Here is a 21,652-nt window from a genome sequence, read left to right on the forward strand (position 1 = left end):
AAGTTCATCTGGGCAAAAGTCTCTGAAACCCACTACTTTCTATGGTGGAACCGGTACATGAAGGTGAATGGAACCAGTTTCAAAGGGTTTCTGCAGCAAGAAGTGCATTTGCAGAGAAGTTTGTGAACAGCTTGCCAAATTTCAGCCTGGAAGAATTTTATTATCTTTAATTTACCAACCTAGAAATGGGCTTATAAGGGAAATTCTTAGTGATGTCTTCTTAGCAGGCAACCGTAGCAACGGCCACACACCTACCTCACTGCCCTGGAGCCTGGAGTACACCGTTACGTCCAAGTTCTGGCCTTTGAAAAACTGAAGCTGAAACAACTGGAGCGTAACCTGCCTGCTCCACCCTGGAGTGCTCAGAGGAGAATAAATTAACTTCCCCCAGCCAACCCAGTAGTCCCAGTCCTGAGCTAGAAAGCAGTAGCTGTTAGAAAGAATGCAGAAAGCAAAGCCACAGTGCCTTCATTATACTATTAAACTGTAATCACCTTTTTCTATAAGCGTCTTCCTGTTTTCCCTGAAGGGGGATGGTTTAACTGCCGTGCTGGGGCAGAGGTGCCAACTCAGCAGAGAGACTTCCTGTGGGTCTGGGAGGCAGTTGTGTTAAGCATGCTGTGGCATGCCCACTGACCAGAGGCAGGCTGTGAGGGGGCCCCCCATCCTGACAGAGGGCCAGAGGCAGGGGCTCAGAGACTAACTAAGGCTCCTGGCTTAAGGAATGATGTTGATTTCCTTTTCTCAGGGCCAGCACTAGGATGAGGCAAGCCAAGTGCTCAGGGAACAAGACTTAAGGAGCTGTTCACTCTCGGGTCCTGCAAGTAGCTCGTTCGCCCTACTCAGAGTCAACAACAGCACAGGTTGTGTGTGTGTGTACATGTACTTTGGAAGTCGGCAGTTCTCAAAGTGTGGTCCCGAGACCAGCATCATCAGCATCACCTGGGAACTTGTTAGAAATTCTTAGTCCCCCTGAATCAGACACTCGGGGAGCGGGGCCCAGCAATCTGTGTCTTACAAACCCACCAGGTGACTTGATGCAGCTGAGGTCTGAGAAGCCCCGTGCTGGAGAAGAGTGTTCTCCAGGCCAGTCTCGTGGCATTTCTAAGGCCGTCTCCCACAATGCTTCCATACAGCCAGCATAGGGAAAGGGTGAGTGGTGAGATTACAGAGACTTTCCTAAAGCCATCAGCAAGATAGGAATCCCTCGAATAATAAATCAGGAATTGCTTTTTCCCAGCCACCCCTAAGTAAACTGTAGTAGTCAAGACTTGGCAATAAAGATGGAGATTACTACTGAACCAGTTCCTTCCTGTTTCTTCCTAACTAGACACTCAGAGTTAGCCACTCAGTGACACTGTGATATGGACTAGCCATTTGAATATTCTATGGCTGAGATTCCTTCCTCTGTAAAATGGGTCCAACATCACCTACCTGTGAGGGTCAGAGAAGCTAATGTACGCAGAACCCTGAGTAAAGGCCTGGGGCAGAGTAAGCTGTGGTGACAGTTCATACATCTAACCAGGGATTCTGGACTCCATCCTCCCCCAGGCAGCCAGGTGGGAGGATCTGGGACCTGAGGGCAATTGAGTGGGGAAGGAGGTGAGCTGGTTTCATCTAGGGTACTATGTTTTTAAAAGAAGGCTATTTTCCAATCCAAATAGTCTGTGGGCAGCAGGTTTCACTGGTGGTCACAAAAGAGAGAGAGAGAAAGGAAAGGAGAAGGGATATCCAGTGCCACCTGCTATTGGGTACTGAGAACCACACTTTAAAAAAAAAAAAAAACAAAACAAAAAAAAAAACCAAAAAAAAAAAACCTATATAAAGGCAAGAAGACACTTCAGAAGACCACACATTTCAACTTTGTCCTTGGGACCCAAACAGTATAGAGTAGTAAGACAATGCCCACCAGTGAGACAGGGACCCCAGGCATTTGGCAGTGTACATGGTTTCTTTTGTCCAGGGCAGGATTATAAACACGAGTGTAAGGATGAAATCATGCAGCAAAAAACACTGTCAGGATTGAGGCAGACCTGATGTCTTAGCACTGAGGTCCCATCACAGAATTGTGGAACCTTTTCTGCAAAGCTGAAGGAGAGCTAGTCCCATCCAACTTTTCCCAACTCACAGACATGTCTCCTGAGGACCAGAAAGGTTGCTGGCCTGCAGAGGGCACATAGCTGGTGGGGAACAATCATTAGCTGTGCTCCGTTTCTCCCTTCCATTAAGGAGTGCTGGGGAGAGACGCAAATTTTAAGCTTCTACCCATAGGCCAGGTAAACAAAGGGCTGCCTCCCGCCCGCCCCGTGCCTGCTTCGGCCATCCCTTGCAGCACAGCTGAGGGCCTGAAGGAGGATCCATGACTCACACTTTTCTTGCCGCGGGGAATTAACTCCAAGATAACATTAACCAATGTGGGAAAAAAAGCAAGCCATCAAGGAAGAAAGTTCACCTCGAGCCCCTCTCCACCAAGCCCCCTTACCTTCCTCATTTAAAATCCAGGGCAGAAAGGCCAACACGGAGTCAAAGCTGCAAGTGCTCTCTTCAAAGGCGCAGGACCCAGCGGGCAGGTCGAGGGCACCCGCGAACTGCAGGGCTGCGGGCACAAAGCGAGTTTCAGTTCGAGCTCCCCCCAGGAGCGTTTGCACCAACTCGGGGAGCCCCAGGGGGGACTACCTGGTGAAAGTGGAGGAAAGACGAGCGGGAGGGGGTGGGAGAGGGATGCAGTACCTGTCCCCCAGCATCCCCGGGCCCCTCCGCTGAGCGACCCCACGCCCACCCCCACCCCACGCTTGGCCAGGGGAGGGAGTTAGCGGCTGCGGAGGATCGGGAGGCGCCCTCGGATAGCCCAGCCCAGCACGATGAGCCGGGCCCGCGGGGGCAGCAGGAGCGGAGGCGAGTAGTCAGAGCGTCTCCGGGGTTGTCCCGGGGTCCAAGGCCTTACCTTGCAACGCCAGGAGGACGCCCCTTAACAGCATAGTCGCGTTTCAGGGAGGATGACTAGGAAGAGGTGCAAGTTGCCAGTCCCCTGGGACAGGCTGCTCCTAGTGAAAGGGATCGTGGGAGGCAGGGGCGCCGGGGACCCGGGAAGGGAGAAGTCGAGAGGTAAAGCTTGCGCTCTGAGCTGCCCAACTTTGCAGAGCGGCTCCCGGAGCCGAGTGGTTTGCTGGAAGGTGCCCGAATGGAGAGTGCCAGCGCCCCGGCGCTGAGCAGCAGCCTCAGGTCAGACCGCGGCCCAGCTGGTCCTGGGCGACGGTGGGGCTGGACAGGGAGGAGACAACTGCACACTTTGAAAGGCCAGCCACGACTGGCTGGGAGAGGAGAGGTCGGCCAGCAGTGCCTTCGCTCAGGATTTTAAAGCTTGGGACCAGAGCCCTTGCAGACACTTGGAAGGGGCAGGCCTTCCAGGAGTCCCTCCGCTGGGTTGGGACCGGAGGCGCCCGCCCCGCCCAGCCGCGGTGGGAACTCGCTTATTTCTGGGGACAGCTTCCCTGCATCTGGCATGTCAGTCCCGCAGGGCTGGCCCTAATTTTAACTTCTTCTCCCCAGAATGAAAGAGGGTGGAATTCTCCTAGGACAGCCTGGAGGAAAATTTGGAAACGGTTGGGTGGAATAAGCTTTATATCTAAGGAGTTTCAGCATTTACGGTCCAGCAAAGCTAACCCTGGAATACCACCCCCACTTTTTTTTAGCCGGTGGAATGTCTGGCATGCCTGGTGCTCAGCATTCCCTCCGTCCGGTGAAATGGGGGCATTCCTTCTCTCCAAAGAGCCATGATAGATTGATTAGTGGGAGGCTTTAAAATGGGAGGGGGTTGTTGGAGGCAGTTAATTCTGAGGAACCTGTTTGCTTTGGGCACTAAGTGGGTCTCCAACAATATTCTCTTCCTATAAAGAGTTCTTCTTCCTCCCCTCCTCGTCTTCCTCCTCCTCCTTTCTCCCATTTATAATTTTGTGCAGGCAATTTTGTGAAGAGGGCAGTAGTTTTAAAACCGGACTGTGCATCAGAATCTGCTGAAGGGCCTCACCTTCCGTTTCTGATCCAGTAGCTCTGGAGTGGGTCTGAGAGGCTGCACGTCCCTAGTAAGTGTCCAGAGGCTGCTGCTGCTGCAGCTGGTTTGGGACAATACTTTCAGGACCACTGGCCTAACAAACCCCTGTTGAGCCATCATTTCAACCTGCTCCCATGCCTTCACCTGGCTTCCAGACCGCTGGGTTTCCTGTCTTTCTTGGCCACTTCTTCTCAGCCTCTGCTGTTACCTCTGTAACTCCTTAACACGGGAGTGCCTCCAAGTTCTTCCCTATCACTCCTGTTTCTTTCACTATCCAGCCCCTTAATGCTTTCCTCCAGTCTCAGAGTTTTAGATACCAATGATAGCCGGATAATTCCCACATTTATATTTCTAGCCCAGACTGCTCACTAACGCCAGACTCTTCGATCTCATTGCCACCTCAATATTTCCAATTGGATGCTTCAGAGCTATTTCATACTTAACAGGTCCCAACATGAAGCCTGCGTATTTCTTCCCAAACCCATCCTTCCCCTGCGTCTTCCCCATCTGAGTTAAAAGAACTATTTTCTTCCAGTTGCTCAGGAGAGAAAACTTGGAGGCATCTCCAGCTCATCTGTTCCTGTCAGACGTTGCCAATTTCTATCAGTTCAGGATTCGAAACACAGCAGATGCTGACCACGCTCCGCACCCGTGGTGGTGATGTCTTGGTTGGTCCAAGATACCCTCACCATCAGCCTGGGACACTGCAGTGGTCTCCTGACCATGGTTCTCCCTTCATTTGCTACCCTGCTCACCCTACTCTATTCTGAACACACTAGTCAGGGTTATCCTTTTAATACAGAAATTGGGTCATGTCACTCTTTAGCTCAAGGCCCAACAAGTTCCCAAGTCATTTAGTAAAGTCCAAAGTCTTCATGATGACCAACCAAGCCCTATAAGACCTGCTCCACCCTCTTCTTTGTTTTCTTTTCTTGCTTTCCTTCTCTTTTTGTTTTTTTGAGGCAGAGTCTCACTCTGTCACCAGGCTGGTGTGCAGTGGTGCGATCTCCGCTCACTGCAACGTCCATCTGCCAGGTTCAAGCAATTCTCCTGCCTCAGCTTCCCAAGTAGCTGGGATTACAGGCACGTGCCACCATGCCCAGCTAATTTTTGTATTTTTAGTAGAGATGGGGTTTCACCATGTTGGCCAGGATGGTTTCAATCTCTTGACCTCGTGATTCACCCACCTTGGCTTCCCAAAGTGCTGGGATTACAGGTGTGAGCCACTGCACCCAGCCCCACCCTCTTATTTCTCTGACTTCAACCACCCTGCTTATTCCTCTCTAGCTACACGGACCTCTTGGTTTGTCCTCAAACACAGTCCAGCTATCCTTTCAGAATTTCGCACTGGTTGTTCCTTCTGCTCAAAATGCTCTTCCACAAAGAGCCACACAGCTCACTACCTAATGAGGTCTTCACTCAAATGTCACTTTCAGTATCAGAAAATTTAGTAACCTTCTCCCTAATAAGCAAAATATGTCTGGAATCCTTTTTTAAAGGTAGGAGCAAATTTTCATGTGTTTTCTGCAAACAATGATTCAAATGGTCTAAATTTTTTTCATTAGTGTGTGCCTCAGGTAGTAGCTAATGACAACATTTATTGTGTTTGCCATTATAAATGTTTTATGTAGATAATCTCACTTAAGCTTCACAAAATCTCTATAGGATAAATATGTTTATTATCCGCATTTAATAGATGGGGAAGCTGAGGCGCAGAGTTCAGTGACTGTGGACAGTAGAGACAACACTCAAACCCAGATCTGCTTCATTCCAAAAGCCTATTTTCTCAACCAGCACAGGAGCCCCTCTCACTTGGGTCTTATATTCTTTTTTTGACTTCTTGATCACAGATGGTGTTAAATATCTGATGCATTTCATCACATTACTTAACTAAAAATTCAAAGACAGTTATACATCCAGTTGAAACCTCAAAACACTATTTTCAACCAAACAAGTTTTCAGCAACAATCAAACTGGTGCTCCTTTTTCCAGATACTTATGGAGTATTTCAAAGTTTTAGAATTGCCTTTGATTCATGTCATATGTTCTAAGTCATAGGAAAATACAAAACCTCAAAACCCTAAAGAGATCCCCTCAGAATTTAAAATATGATTTACAACCTTAAGGTGACATTGTGTATTGCCACCTATGGGAACGGAATCACTATACTTAAGTACAAACTCAGAGTAAATTTTCTATTTTGCATATAATTGTTTGATCCCAAGAATATACGATCCTTAGATACTGACACAAGTTAGAACGTCTGGGAAGCAGACTCTGATTTGGAGTTTAATGTGCAGGGTATTTAATCAGGAGTACCTTGGGATCAGTGTCATGGAAGGGAGGGAGGGAAGCAGGAATGGGTGGAGGGAGAATTAAAGTTGCAATGCAAATCCCACAAAGCTTCTATCAACCCCCCAGGGAACTATGGAGTTAAAATGGCCTATCCAACTTGTCTCATGTTAGGCTGCAATGAAAGGGCATTTGTAGTGCTGTCTTCATCTGTCACTGGAGGTGGCCTACCTTGGGACAGAAGTGATCTCCAGTGAGGCAGCTCTCTGCACTGGGGAGGATCAGAAGTTGAAGGCCGATGACAATACTCCCAGCCGCTGGGACTAAAAGTCCTTTCTTGAAGGGGGATCTTGACAGCACAGCCATGCCTACCACAGACGTTTTGCAGAGAAAGGAAATGATACTGTATATGGCCTAAGTCAGGATGCAGGGGAAAGGACTGAGGAGGGAATCCAGGGAATCTAGAAATTATGTCAACCTACTTCCTTTGGTCACTAATCATAGCACCCATATGGTACCCACCCTCTTATTACTTGGGAAAACAGGATCAGGCCCCAAGGAACCCAGAACTCTATTATTCTCCAAGATTTAGCTTAAGCAACCGATCAAATAACGCATGTCAAGTTCTGGCTTACAGAAAGCATTCAGTACTTAGGTATTGTAATAGGTTGAATGGTGGCTCAAAAGATACATCTGTATCCCAGAACCTGCAAATGTGACCTCATTTGGAAAAAGGGACTATGCAAAATTAATTAAGTTAGGGATCTTGGGATGAAATCATCCTGCATTACCAGGTGGGCCCTAAATCAGTGACAAGTGTCCTTCTAAGAGACAGAAGAAAAGGCACAGACACATGTGGGAGGTGGTCATGTAAAGATGGAGTCGGAGATTGGAGTGATGCAGCCCCAAGCCAAGGAATGACAACAAATTCTCCCCTAGAGCCCCAGAAGACTGTGCTCTGCAGACACCTTGATTTGGGGCTCTGGCCTCCGAAACTGAGAGAGGAAAGCTTTCTGTTCTTTTAAGCCACCCAGTTTGCGGTAATTTGTTCTGGCAACCATAGAAAACTAATATAGAATGCACTAAGTAAACACGTGCCAGGCACCTAGCATGCATTATCTCATTTAATCCATGCAATATCCCTAAGAGGTGAATATCATTATTGTCCCCATTTTATAGACTAGGAAACAGGACCAGAGGGGGTCAATTAACCTGCTCAAAGTCACACATCCAGCCAGCATGCAGCAAGGATTTGATCCCAGATGCCTACCCCTCCTGGTTATCCACTACGCTGCCCCTAAATGCTTCCTCCTTACACAGGCCTGTCTCTCCTAATGAGGGCTGCCTACACCACACACAGGCACCACACCATGCTTTCTCTATGGGTTCCTGCATGATGCTCACCTCTCGCAGAGCCTGCCCATCCTCTCTGTTCTTTGCCAATCTGCTCCTGCCTCCCTCCAGGTACCTTTCACCAGGGACTTTGCTCCTTGTTGTACCACTTCTAGCCTGGAGATCACCAAGTTCTTGCTTCTAACTTTCTGGGTCAAGCTGAGGAAGATGAAGCATTGCTGCTCCTCTCTGTCCAGTGTCTTCCCACATAGCCAGGTGAGGCATTGGAGGGAGTGAGCAAATCTGTAGGAAGAAAGCAAGAAAGCCAGCGTTTATGATTGCACCTTTGCCTGCACTACAGAAGTTAGGCCAATCTCAGAGGCTGTCTTTACTGCCCACTTTCCCTTCTGTTTGCTCTCTCTCCTTACTTGTTATTCTCACACAGTGTCATGCCATGATAAGCTCAGCAAATATTTCCTGAGCACCTACTGTGAGCCAGGCACTATGCTAAGGGCTGGAAATCCGGGGGTCAAGAAGACACATCCTCTGCTGCTGAGACAGGAGACTGACCCATGGGACAATAATTTCAATAAAATATGTGGATGAGATAGAATAAAGGCTGCAAATATAAAAAGTCTAGAGGTCAAGGAAGTCACATAAATGAATGGAATGATCTGGTAACAGGGAAGAAATAGGGAGGGATGGAGACTGTGGTTAACTGGAGTAAGTAAGCCCAACTAAAGGGTATTACAGAAACCACCTCTACCCCATCTACTCATGTTTCAAAAGAAGCCCAATATTCAGATATGTCTATAACAGCTCCTGAGTTTCAGACGCCAGCAAGAAATTAAAACAATATACTCAAATCCCTGTGGGGTAGAACAAAACCTGTTGGGAGGTTAAATTCAATTCTTGAGCTGAAGTTTGCAGCATTATGATAGAACCATGGAGACAGAGAGTAGGGTGCCTCACTGCTCACTCCTCCAGAGGAGATAGCCAGGCACACAGCAGCAGTCCCATTCTACAGTAGAGAAAATGGAGGCAAAAAAGTCTAGGTGACTTTTAACCAAGGCTGTATGTCTCTAAGTGTCAGGGATGGGATGAGAAGCCATTAATTAGCTCACCTCCTAGTTGGCCAGTATTTGGAAACATGGAAAGGACTTCATGTGTTCTAGGTCTGGCACAGATGTAAGGTAATTAATAATACAATTGGTAACATCTTTTGTAGTTGTTATATCTTGTTGCGTTCTCATTTATCTCATATATGTAATCTGTTTTTCTTCATACCTGGGTCTCCTTTAATCTATGCCAAGCCATTGTCTCTGGATTTTTGTCTTTGTGTGTTTCTGCCTCTCTCTCTCTCTCTCTCTCTCTCTCTCTCTCTCTGTCTGATGTACTTTGTGTGGGCTCACCTCTATCTCTGTCACTCTACACTATTTAAAAAAAAAATCTTTGACCTGTTTATTGGAATTACATTAAATGTGTACATTGATTTATAAATATTGATATATTTACCTTGGCCCATTGATATAAATTTTTGTGTTTTCCAGTAAACTTTTAAACATATCTTGTGAATTTTATGAACTTTATTCTAATTTTATTCAGAAGAAAAGACCAAATATGCACTCCGACGGTCAGTGGTCTGTGTTGCTTCCATGTCATCTCTCTCTCTGCATACGCCCAACAGGCCCCCACTCATTACACACAATCAGGCTAAAATGAGCTGGTAAAATCATTCCAGGCTCTGGGCTTGTCCTGCCAGTGACCTCCGTAGTTGTATTCCAGCAAGACGTATCTGAAGGCTTTGCCCCGAGGCCAGTGATGGTCCTTGGGTACTGTCCAGCCCTGTTGGCCTCTTACTCCCAAAGAGCAGTCATGTGCCTGCTACGGATTTGAATCATCTCCCATGACGCACCAAGGCCCAAGGGGCAGTCAGTCCTTAGAAATCTCCTTTTATTACAAAATATATAGCCCACTGTTCAAATTGCCACACTCAAATGACTGAACCCATAAAGTAGATACATCTTCTAGAGTTAGCATTTTAAAGGAAATAGATAGTTCAATGGATGCTTTCTCTCTACCATTAATCTTTTCGTCATCAGATTACTCCGGATCCTAGCTGGGAGTCAGACATCCTTCATTACAGCTTGAATGCGACCTTCCAATTTTTTTTAAATTGAGGTTTCCTGGGCTGACCAGTCACAGTGATAATACTACCACGTTTTGTTGAGTGTCTGTAATGTGCCAGGTGGTTCCATGGTCAATTCGTGGAGGAAGAAACTAGACTCAGAGACTTGATGTGACTTGCTCAAAAGTACAGGGCTGGGGTGGGAGCCAGCTCTAGCTCCTACCAAAGCCCTTATAACCTTGATGCCATCACCCAACAAGGGAAAGTTTGAGCAGAAATTTGAAATGTCCAGTTCCCAGGTCCCTGGCCTCCTACTTCTACGCACAGGCAGTGCTGAGGCCAGGAAGACCAGGGCCTTAGAGAGGGGCATCAAACAGATTCACCCACAGCCCTCAAAAGGAACAATCCCTCTGATAGCAGTGCCAGTGATCTTGGTCTTCTGGCCTCCAAAACAGTGAGACAATAACATTTTCTGTTGTTTAAGCCATCTGGTTTGTGGTACTTAGTTACTACGAACTAATATATTTCTATTCATTTCTCAAGACCCAGTTCAAATGGCCCCTCTCCTATGTTGTTGGTGTGCCTGTGCTGCAGCGTGTATGATGCTGTGTCCTAGGCTGTGCAGGCTGCTATAACAAAGTGTACACTGGGTGGCTTATCAACAGCCAAAATGTATTTCTCAGTTCTGGTGGCTGGGTGTTGGGTAAGGGCCTGCTTCTTCACAGATAACGATTTCCTCACTGTATCCTCACATGGCAGAAGAGGCAAGGATCTCTCTTGGGCCTCTTCTATAAGGGTGCTAAATCCTATTTATGATGGCTCTGCTCCCAAGACCTAATCACCTCCCAAAGGCCCCCACTTCTAATGCCATTGTTTTGTGGGTGAGGATTCCAGCATATGAATTTGGGGCAGACATAAACATTCATGCCACAGAACGGTGCAGGACAATGACTTTGTCTATGTCTCTGTGTTCTGCGACAGAGGCTGAGTTTCACGGGTAGAAAGCAGAGCAAGTGTGTTTTATCTTTGTATCTGCTCTGGTGCTCTCTCTATACATGGCTAATTGTAGTCGCTCAAAAGATGTTTGTTGAAAGAAAGGCTAAGGAATAGCATATCCTCACTATTCCACACGGCCCAAGAACCAGCCTAAGCTGCAGTCCTATGGGTAGAAGGAAAAGAGCTACATTTAAATTACCCAGGAGGATATGTATAAAAATGAAATCACAGATGTGTTCTTGGAGCACAGAGCCAATCTGAAGAGGAGCAACAGACTGAACAGGGAGTAAAAGCAGGCTTGCGGGGGTCAGGGCAGCACAGGTGGCAAACCGGAGAAAGGTAGACGCTCAAAAGTCCACTTTCATGAGAGGCAGATGAGGCCACAGAGAGAGAACTTAACCTCTGGAAGGAAGTGCCAGGCCTTGGATGTTGGAGGGAAATACAGACGATGAAACAGCTTAGATCCTGCCACATAAGTCTGTTCAGCCCAGCTCCATGGTCTCCTATCTGAGTCCAGGAGTAAGGCCAGGCTGTTAGGAAAGCCAGAAAAATCTGTTTCCCTAAATCTCTAAAAAAACACTGGACCACAAATGGTTCTATGACCTGCATTAATAAGGATTGTGACAGTATTAACATGAGGTGAGCAGCAGTGCCATGCCCCGTTTTGCTACCAATAACCATGCCTTTGGCATTTCAGGGTTCATTGCAGTGAGAATGGGCAGTATCGTGGCTGTGCCAGAGGTGCAGGCTGGTTTATGTGCACACATGTTCACCCCTAGGACATCCCCCCAGATCCCAGGAGCTAACACTCTGTGTTGTCTATCAGGGTTAAGAGTGAGGCAGAGCACACCAGAATTTGACATATTCTAGCTAACAGTGGCTCCAGAGACTAGGGAGGCCCATGAGCAACTTAGGCTAAACCCAGGTGGTGTGCTTTCTCCTTTATAAGTTTTGTTTGAGTGTTTTGGCATGGAAACAGGAAAAATAAAGTTTTCTGTAGCCAAAAGCATTTCCAAGAACAGCAATGAAACCCCAGCTTAGCTTCTGACTCATAATCTCTGACATTATTCATCTGTTAGAGTGGGGATCCATACACTGTGATTTGATTGACATGAACACGGATGGGGTGATATTCACAATAAAGGCCTCGGCATCGAGAGACAGAACGGACACCAACTGGGAGGATGACAGACAGTGAATGTCAGCTCTGAACAGGTGTGTGGGGTGTGTGCACGGTGTGCAAAGACACATTAGCATTGAGAAGTTGAGTCACAGGGTTACTGCTAAATCTGGAGGCCTGAAATTCAAAGATGTCAAATGACACTAATTCTTTCCAGTTTTCCCAGTACCCAAGGCCCAAACAATTGGTGATAATGAAGAAACTCTACTACCAGACGTTGTGAGATGCCTCAATGACCTAATCCAGCAAATCACAGCTCCAGCTGTCCATGAGCACCATCTACCATCTGAGGAATTGTTTCTTTTTAATACAAAGGTTGGCACTCATCAGATAATAATTTCTGGGATAGAAGCAAAGGATTGGTATTTGCTTAAGTCTCTTGAAGGTGATTCTACTGAGCTGGGATTAACAACACACTGCCTTAATCCTTTCATCATCAGCAAAATTAATACTATTAACAGAAGGAAAAAAAGCTGTTTAAAGAGAGTGAGAAAGTCTTATACCAAGAGTGGGAGCATTGAGACCATGGCCACTGGAGCAAGACCACCTGGGTTCAACTTGTAGCTCTGTCACTTACTATCTATGAACCTAGGGCACATTATTTGGTCTCTCTGTGCCTCAGTTTCCTCATCTGTAAGAAGGAAATCATAACAATGCCTACCTTACATGGAGATCATGAGTACTAATTGAGTTTATATTGTTAGAGTGCTTAAAAGAGTATCTGGCATGCCAAGTACTATATCAATATTTATTATTAATTTTCTAACAACTCAAGTTTTTCACAGGTCCAGGCTTGTAGTTGAAATTGGTGACATAGTCTATCCATCAAAATAGCCTTTTTTAAATAGTGTCCTGCCTCTTAGGGTGGGAGGCACAGAAGCTAGAAATGAAAATTGGACAATTAGTAGCATTGATGTTCTATCAGAAGAAGAAATATTCATTCATTCATTCTTTTGGAGACAGAGTCTTGCTCTGTGATCCAGGCTGGAGTGCAGTGGTGCAATCTTGGCTCACTGCAACCTCCACTTTCCTGGTTCAAGCGGTTCTCGTGCCTCAGCCCCCCGAGTAGCTGGAATTACAGGCACACGCCACCATGCCCGGCTAATTTTTGTATTTTTAGTAGACAGGGTTTCACCATGTTGGCCAGGCTGGTCTCGAACTCCTGGCCTCAAGTGATCTGCCTCCCTTGGCCTCCCAATATGCTGGGATTACAGGCATGAGCCACCACACCCATCCAAAAGAAACATTTAACCTACGGAATGTATGCTATTATAAATACCAACAACTAGGACATTAAAACAATAATGGGAAAATAATTTCAGGATTAAAATAGAAATCTTCATTTGGTAATATTTGAGGTAGAGCAAACAAAATGGAACGGTATCTATGAAGAGGCATCTTACAAGATTATATTTCTAGAGGCTAAAGGAAATTATCTTGGGTGCTGGTTTTAGCCTGAGGGGCAAATCTGTCTGTATCTAATAAAAGTGTCTTCTGAAAAAAGAAACAGGGAACTTTAAAGTGGAGCATCTTGTTTTATGAACAGCTGGAAGTGCCTTCAACTCCTCCCCAAATTGAAAAGATTACTTTTACATTATCCATTTTCCAATTTTACATACACATTTTAAAAACTCTTTTGGGATGTGGAAGGTTTATTTATTCAGTCACCCATAGCAAGCTCAAATGAGACTTCTGGCTATTTAAAAAGCCACTGCACTCAGAATTTCTCCCATGTTGGTGGGGATGGGGATGCTCCATGTGGAAATTTGTTCCCTCACCTGTAGGCTTCACTCCAAAACAAGGCAATAGGACTGCAATGGCTTCTGTGACTCTAGCCATGGTAATGTCTTGCAGTGGGGGATTACATTCTGCATGTCTCTAAGTTTCCATACTGGGCCAGCAATATCACTGAATTCTTCCAAGAGAAAATGGCTCCCCAAAAGATGGCACCCACAGGTCTCTGCCAGGTTCCTGAGTCTATTGATTCTTGCATTCTACCCCTTCCCTCAAGGTTCAATTCGTTTATTTTAAAATTACATCCTTTAGAAACATTTCTTTTTAGCAAAGACTTGTGAGAGGTCAATTCTGCTTGTTTTTGAAAACATTAGTCATAAGGGATACTTCTGTTTGATGTAGACTTTTAGATTAAAGTTCTGGGTAAAGATGGTGGATTGAATCACCAATCCAAATTTTGCTTTTCCAGAAATCATAGGAGACTACAATGAATATATATTATTTAGAAATGAATGAACCTTTAAGGATATGGGAAATGGAAGAAGAGACAAAAACTAACTTCTGGAAGCCAGAAAGATGATGGGTAAATAAACTAACCTGACATGTCAAAGAAAGATTCTAAGCTGGATCAGTTTTATTTTTTTCCTAACATCATCTAAACTCCAGGAAATGGTGACACCAGGTAACACTGGAAATGGAATAAAGAGGGTAGCCTAAAATAAGGAGGATTAGAAAAGTTGTTTGAGAATCACCAGCTTTCTAGATTCCCTCAACACCCCACACTCTTGGATGAGTTCTCTTCCCCATCCTAGCAAAAGGATATTTCCTATCTGGAGTGGGTAAAACAGAGGTACCCTGTACTTGGAGGGCACAGACTGAGTTCAGAGCAGGAATCCCACACTGAAGCCAGAAGGAATAGAAGGAATAAATGAATATGTAGATGCTGAAGGCCAAGATCCCTGCTCTAAGTCTGTTCACCTACTCAGCTTCCACAGTGATTTGGAAAAATGGAAGAGTCATCTCTGGGGGATTTGACCAGCCCAAAAGGAAAAACTTACACATACCAATATTAAGGTTAACCCCAACAAATGACCCAGCCAGATCACCCTCCAATAACACTCACTCAGATCTTCCAATCAGCTTTTTACTCACCGACAAGTAAACAAGAGCAGACACCTATTATGAGACAGATGAAGAATGCCTCTAACTTACAAGATAAAGATCAAGCAAGCAAACCACAGATAAAAATGACTCAGAGGGAAATTATGAAGGGAAGAGAAAACTTCAAAATAAAACTATTATTAATATCTTCAATGAGAGAAGCTATGATACTGAATCCCAGGGACAAGGTCAGAATGTTGTTTAAAAAAGAACATTCAGAGAACATAAAAGAGCTCTTAGAAATTAAAAACCTGAGGCCTGGCACAGTGGTTCACACCTGTAATGCCAGCATTTGGGAGGCCAAGGTAGGCAGATTGCTTAAGGCCAGGAGTTTGAGACCAGCCTGGCCAACACAGTGAAACCCATCTCTACTAAAGAAATGGGTTTAGTGGTGTATGCCTGTAGTCCCAACTACTCAGGAGGCTGAGGCAGGAGGATCACTTGAGCCTGGGAGGTGGAGGTTGCAGTGAGCCGAGATCATGCCTCTGAACTCTAACCTGGGTGACAGAGTAAGACCTGTCTAAAAAAAAAAAAAGAAGGAAATAAAGAAACGGAAGGGAGGAAGGGAGGGAGGAAGGGAGGGAGGAAGGGAGGGAGGAAGGGAGGAAGAGAAGGAGAAAGGGAGGAAGGGGGGAAGGGAGGGAGGAGAGACAGAGAGAGAGAGAAAGGAAGGAAGGAAGGAAAAGAAAAAGGAAAGGAAAGGAAAGGAAGAAAGAAAAGCAAAGCAAAGAAAAATCTGATAGTAGAACACAAACATTCAATAGAAAAGTTGGAAGTTGGGGTTGAATCAACCTCTCAGAAAGTAGAGCAAAAAGCAAAGAGAAGAAAAATAAAAGGAAAAGTTATATTATATAAATGTATGTTTATTTGTGTTTTTATATGGAAAATATAAAACATTATTTTATAAAACATTACATAAACAGTCTAGGAAGATCAATGTCTGGATAATGAGGATTTAAGAAGAGAACAAGGTGAATGAGAAAAAAAGAGAAATAATTTAAGGAAATTTTCTGAATTCAAATACATGAATTTCCAGACTGAAAGGCACACTAAGTTCTTAGAACAATGAATGAAAATAGATTCATTGCAAGGCATATCATTGTGAAATATCAGAACAATGGGAACAAGATCTCAAAAGCTTTATAAGAACAAAAGTGAGTCACACTCAAAAGCCAGTTACGCTATACTCAGAATAATATAAACATTGATCATTGATCTAAGCAAAATTACACTATTACTATATTAAAAGCACGAGGGCCCAAAGCAATCTACAGAGTCAAAGAAATCTCTATCAAAATACCAATAAGATTCTTTACAGAAATATAAAAAAGTCCAAAAATTCATATGGAACCACAAAAGACCCAGAATACTCAAAGCTATCCTAAGCAAAAAGAACAAAACTAGAGGAATATTACCCAACTTCAAATTATGCTACAGACCTGTAGTAACCAAAACAGTATGGTACTGACATAAAAACAGACACATAGACCAATACAGAACCCAGAAACAAATCCATACACAGTGAACTCATTTTCAACAAATGTGCCAAACACCTACAGTGAATTCATTTTTGACAAATGTGCCAAGAACATACACTAGAGAAAAGACAGTCTGTTCAACAAATGGTGCTGGGGAAACTGGATATCCATATGCAGAAGAATGAAACCAGACCCCTATCTCTCTCCATATACAAAAATCAAACCTAAATGGATTAAAGACTTAAATCTATGACCTCAAACTATGAAACTACTACAAGAAAACAACGGGGAAAATCTCCAGGACATTGTTCTGGGCAAAAATTTATAGAGCCATACCCCACAAGCACAGACAACCAAAGCAAAAATGGATAAATGGGATCATATTGAGTTAAAAAGCTTCTGCACAGCAAGGAAACAATCAACAAAGTGAAGAGACAACCCACAGAATGGGAGAAAATATTTATGAACTACCCATCTGACAAGTGATTAATAACCAGAATATATAAGGAGCTTGAACAACTCTATAGGAAAAAGCCTAATAATCCCATCAAAAAGGGGTCAAAAGATTTGAATAGATATTTCTCAAAAGAAAATATAAATGGCAAACAGGCATATGAAAATGTTCTCAACATCATTGATCATTAGAGAAATGCAAATCCAAACTACAATGAGGGATTTCACCTCAGTTAAAATGGCTTTTATCAAAAAGACAGGCCAATAACAAATACTGTTGATGATGTGGAGAAAAGGGAACCCTTATATATTGTTGGTGAGAATGTAAATTAGTACAACCACTTTGGAGAACAGTTTGGAGGTTCCTCAAAAAACTAAAAATTGAGCTGCCATATGATCCAGCAATCCCACTGCTGGGTATATACCCAAAAGAAAGGAAATCAGTATACTGAAGAGATATCTGCACTCTCATGTTTGTTGCAGCGCTGTTCACAATAGCTAAAATTTGGAAGCAACCTAAGTGTCCATCAACAGATGAATGGATAAAGAAAATACAGTATATACATATATGTATATATAATATATATGATAAAGAAAATGTGGTGTATATGTATTGAATGGATAAAGAAAATGTGGTACACACACACACACAAACTCACACAATGGAGTACTATTCAGCCTTAAAAAGAATGGGGTCTAGTCATTTGCAACAACATGGATGAAACCAGAGATCACTATGTTAAGTGAAATAATCCAGGCACAGAAAGACAAACATCACATGTTGTCACTTATTTTTGGGATCTAAAAGTCAAAACAATTGAACCCATGGACATAGAGAGTAGAAGGATGGTTACCAGAGGCTGGGAAAGGTAGTGAGCAGGGGTAAGAAGGAGGTGGGGAAGGTTAAAAGGTACCAAAAAAATATAGTTAGAAAGAAAGAATAAGACCTACTATTTGATTTTGCAATAGAGTGACTATAGTCAATAATAAGTTAATTGTACATTTTTAAATAACTGAAAGAGTGTAACTGGATTATTTATAACACAAAGGATAAATGCTTGAGGGGATGGATACCCCCATTATCCATGATGGGATCATTTCACATTGCATGCCTTTATCAAAACATCTCATGTATCCCATGAATATACACCTACTATGTACCCACACAAATTAAATATTAATTTTTAAAAGGCATGAGGGTTTGGAAAGTATTCAAACCCTCCACATGGTGGATACAAAAGGAAGAGGAAAAACTAACAAATCCCTAGCTTCCAATGTGGAAATAATTGTTCTATTACCTTCTGAGCTCTATTGATGCTATTGAGAAGTTTGACACCCTAATAGTTACTCTTTTGTATAAAATTTATGATAATTCTCTGGACACTTTTAAGTTTTACTCCTTATCTTTAGTCTTCTGTACTTTCTCTAGGGTTTTCAACAATCCAGTGAAGATCTGATGTAGTTCATTCAGGATGCTTTAAGAATCAATGTACGGCACTACAGTTGCATGCTGAGCTAGTTAATACCCCTTGATATGATTTGGCAATTTGTTCCCATGCAAATCTCATTTCAAACTGTAATCCCCATGTATTAGGGAGGGACCTGGTAGGAGATGATTGGATCATGGGGGTGGTTTCTCCCATGCTGTTCTAGTGATAGTGAGGGAATCTCATGAAAGCCGATGGTTTTAAGTGTGGTGCTTCCTCGTTCTTTTGCTCTCTCTCCTGGTGCTTTGTGAAGAAGGTGCTTGCTTCTCCTTCATCTTCCGCCATAACTGTAAGTTTCCTGAGGCCTCCACAGCCATGCAGAACTGTGAGTCAATTAAACCTCTTTTCTTTATAAATTACCCAGTCTCAAGTAGTGCCTTGATAGCAACGTGAAAATAGACTAATACCCCCCTGGACACAACAATTACAGCCACAGAGATAAAACACTGGAGACACAAGAATAGTCTTGTTCAAATATATGGAATTTTGGAAGGAGACTGTAAATAAAGTGGCTTTTACTTAGAAAAAAAGATCCAGGGAGTGGATGTAATAGAATGCCGAGTGTAATATGACTTTTTGTCCATGGATAAGAGAGGTGTGAAATGTCCCAGATTTTAAAGATAAGTAAAACTAATTAAGGCCAGCCAATTCTTCCAGGGATTTTAAAGAAGTGGCCAAATGGGCTCCCCCAATTAGCTCCCCCAATTATTCCTACAGCTCCTGCCCTACTCTTTCTTCCACCACCATCTCCAGTCCGTATAGGAGAGATTAGAGAGAGAAGAAAGAATCCTGCAAGTTGGGTGTTGCTGGTGAAGGATGAGAGTGGTGGCTTTTCCCACGTCTCCCCTTGGGAGAGAAAAAGGAAACTGCCTTTTTCCAAATTCCCCCAATGTAAAAAGGGGTCCATCTATCACTCTCAGAGATCTAGCATCTTATTGACATCTTATTGTTTAGTTTGGGTTCTGTTTAGACACTGCCCTTGCTGATCCGTGCCCTGTATCTTTATACACAGAGGAAAAAGAAAGGGGAAAAAAGTGACAGAACAGAGATAATGCAAATGTGTAGTAGTCAATACTTACCCTATTTGGTGGAACAAAGATGCATAAGTTTCATGTGGATCCACAAATAGCTAGGCTTGAACTGCTTACTAGTGCCCCATCTAAAAGTGTGACCTATCGGCCGGGCGCGGTGGCTCAAGTCTGTAATCCCAGCACTTTGGGAGGCCGAGACGGGCGGATCACGAGGTCAGGAGATCGAGACCATCCTGGCTAACACGGTGAAACCCCGTCTCTACTAAAAACACAAAAAACTAGCCGGGCGAGGTAGCGGGCGCCTGTAGTCCCCGCTACTCGGGAGGCTGAGGCAGGAGAATGGCGTAAACCCGGGAGGCGGAACTTGCAGTGAGCTGAGATCCGGCCACTGCACTCCAGCCCGGGCGACAGAGCAAGACTCCGTCTCAAAAAAAAAAAAAAAAAAAAAAAAAAAAAAGTGTGACCTATCAAATAAGAGACTCCAGTAGCTGGAGGCTGTGGGATATTCCACTACTCGCCAAAACTTGGAGAGGAAGGTGGCAAAGGTCATGCCTGAGGGTATGTTCCAAGTCAGGAGATGGGTCCAGTGCCTGCAAACAGCTGGAACCAAGACTGACACACCCCCCTTCCCCCCCACCCCCGCCGACTCCCCGTCACATATAAGAGCAGGGCCCTCAAATGGTTGCACCTTCAGTAATTAGCATGTAAAAAAGTCTGAACTTGGCCAGGCACAGTGGCTCAAGCCTGTAATCCCAGCATTTTGGGAGGCTGAGGCAGGTGGATTACCTGAGGTCAGGAGTTTGAGACCAGTCTGAAAAACATGGTGAAACCCCATCTCTACTAAAAATACAAAAATTAGCCAGGCGTGGTGGCACTCAGTAATCTCAGCTACTCAGGAGGCTGAGGCAAAAGACTTACTTGAGCCCAGGAGATGGAGGTTGCAGTGAGCTGAGATTGTGCCACTGCACTCCAGCCTGACTGCCAGAATGAGAATCTGTCTCAAAAGAAAAAAAAAAAAAAAAAAGACTGAACTCAGAGAGGTGTGAATGCAAGCCGGTTTGATTTTTGTTCACCTACAGCTTTCAATCATGCTTTCATGAATCTCCCTTGGCTGTTCTTTAATGATATCTTGTGCAGATTCTGCAGTTTTCTGGCCACTTCCATATATATAAAAAAGTCCACTACCAGTGAGCTGGTATTTACACATGGGCCTAAATACAGAGAGGGGAACGATATCTGAGAGGGGACTACCATAACACCCAGTTAGGTGAATATTCTTTATGTTTTTCATCCATCCTCCCTGCCCCTACTCTGCAGAAACTAAGATGAGAGGAAAAAGAGAGAAGAGTGAATGTGAAGACAATGCCCTTTCCCCACTCAAAGGCTCTAGAGTAGAAGCCTAGCTGCTGGCATGGGGCAGGGTGAAGACAAATATTCAATTAGTTATTCAATTGAAGTTTTAAACTAGACTGGATTGACTTTATTGGTTGGAAAAATAGGCTTGATGCTAAGCTTCCAGGAACAGTCCAAAATCATGCCACAGAAATGGCTTGTTAAACAAATGCCACTGTCACCCTAAAGACCTGGCTGCACTGGACCTATTGTAACTGTGAATGTCCCCAAAACTCAGACTCCATTGCTACCACACAATCCTACAAAATGAAAACAGTGAAAATCGCTTGTATCTTTTGTTCGTTACTTGGAAATTTAAATCTCATGTGGGTGCATCTGATTAGTAGAGTCCAGGCCATGTGATTTTATTCTAGCTGAAAGGGAGGCTGAGGATTTGAACTCTGAGTTCTGTATTGCAAGGGCAGAAATGCAAGTTTGGAAGTTTCCCATACTTAGAAAAGCTCTTCAGAAGACGATGGACCACTGCAAATGTGACACAAGCCTATTATGGATATCGCTTAAAATAGAACTGATTAACCATTTCATACCCATTAGGATAACTACTATCAAAAAACCAAAAAGAAGTGTTGATGAGAATGCGGAGAAATTGGAGCCTTTGTGTATTGCTGGTGAGAATGTAAAACAGTACAGACGCTGTGGTATTATTATTAGCAGTATGAGAATGGACTAATACAGTAAATTGGTACCACAAAGAGTGGGGTGCTGCTGTAAAGATACCCAAAAATGTAGAAGTAACTTCGGAATGGGGTAACAGGCAGAGGTTGGAACCATTTGGAGGGCTCAGAAGAAGACAGGAAAATGTGGGAAAGTTTGGAACTTCCTAGAGACTTGGAAGGCCCAGAAGACAGGAAGATGTGGGAAAGTTCAGAACTTCCCAGAGACTTGTTGAATGGCTTTGACCAAAATGCTGATAGTG

General features: G+C 44.1%; 1 protein-coding gene across 2 annotated transcripts in view; it reads right to left on the reverse strand.

The window, feature by feature from the left end:
* MAMDC2 (MAM domain containing 2) overlaps positions 1 to 4,455 on the reverse strand; it is a 182,478-nt gene extending 178,023 nt beyond the window's left edge. The window contains exons 1-2 of one of the 2 annotated variants that reach the window (XR_005240447.2): positions 2,945 to 4,455; positions 2,483 to 2,596 (exon numbers count right to left, since the gene is read on the reverse strand). Coding sequence is in view for 1 of the 2 variants with exons in the window: in XM_007969453.3 (XP_007967644.3) it covers positions 2,483 to 2,596; positions 2,945 to 2,978 (148 nt within the window). In the remaining variant the exon portion in view is untranslated. The remainder of the gene's footprint in view (positions 1 to 2,482; positions 2,597 to 2,944) is intronic. The other variant, XM_007969453.3, reaches the window with a different exon arrangement.
* Between the last annotated feature and the right edge of the window lie 17,197 nt (positions 4,456 to 21,652).

This window comes from Chlorocebus sabaeus, chromosome 12 (assembly GCF_047675955.1).
Source record: "Chlorocebus sabaeus isolate Y175 chromosome 12, mChlSab1.0.hap1, whole genome shotgun sequence".
Classification (NCBI taxonomy): Eukaryota; Metazoa; Chordata; class Mammalia; order Primates; family Cercopithecidae; genus Chlorocebus; species Chlorocebus sabaeus.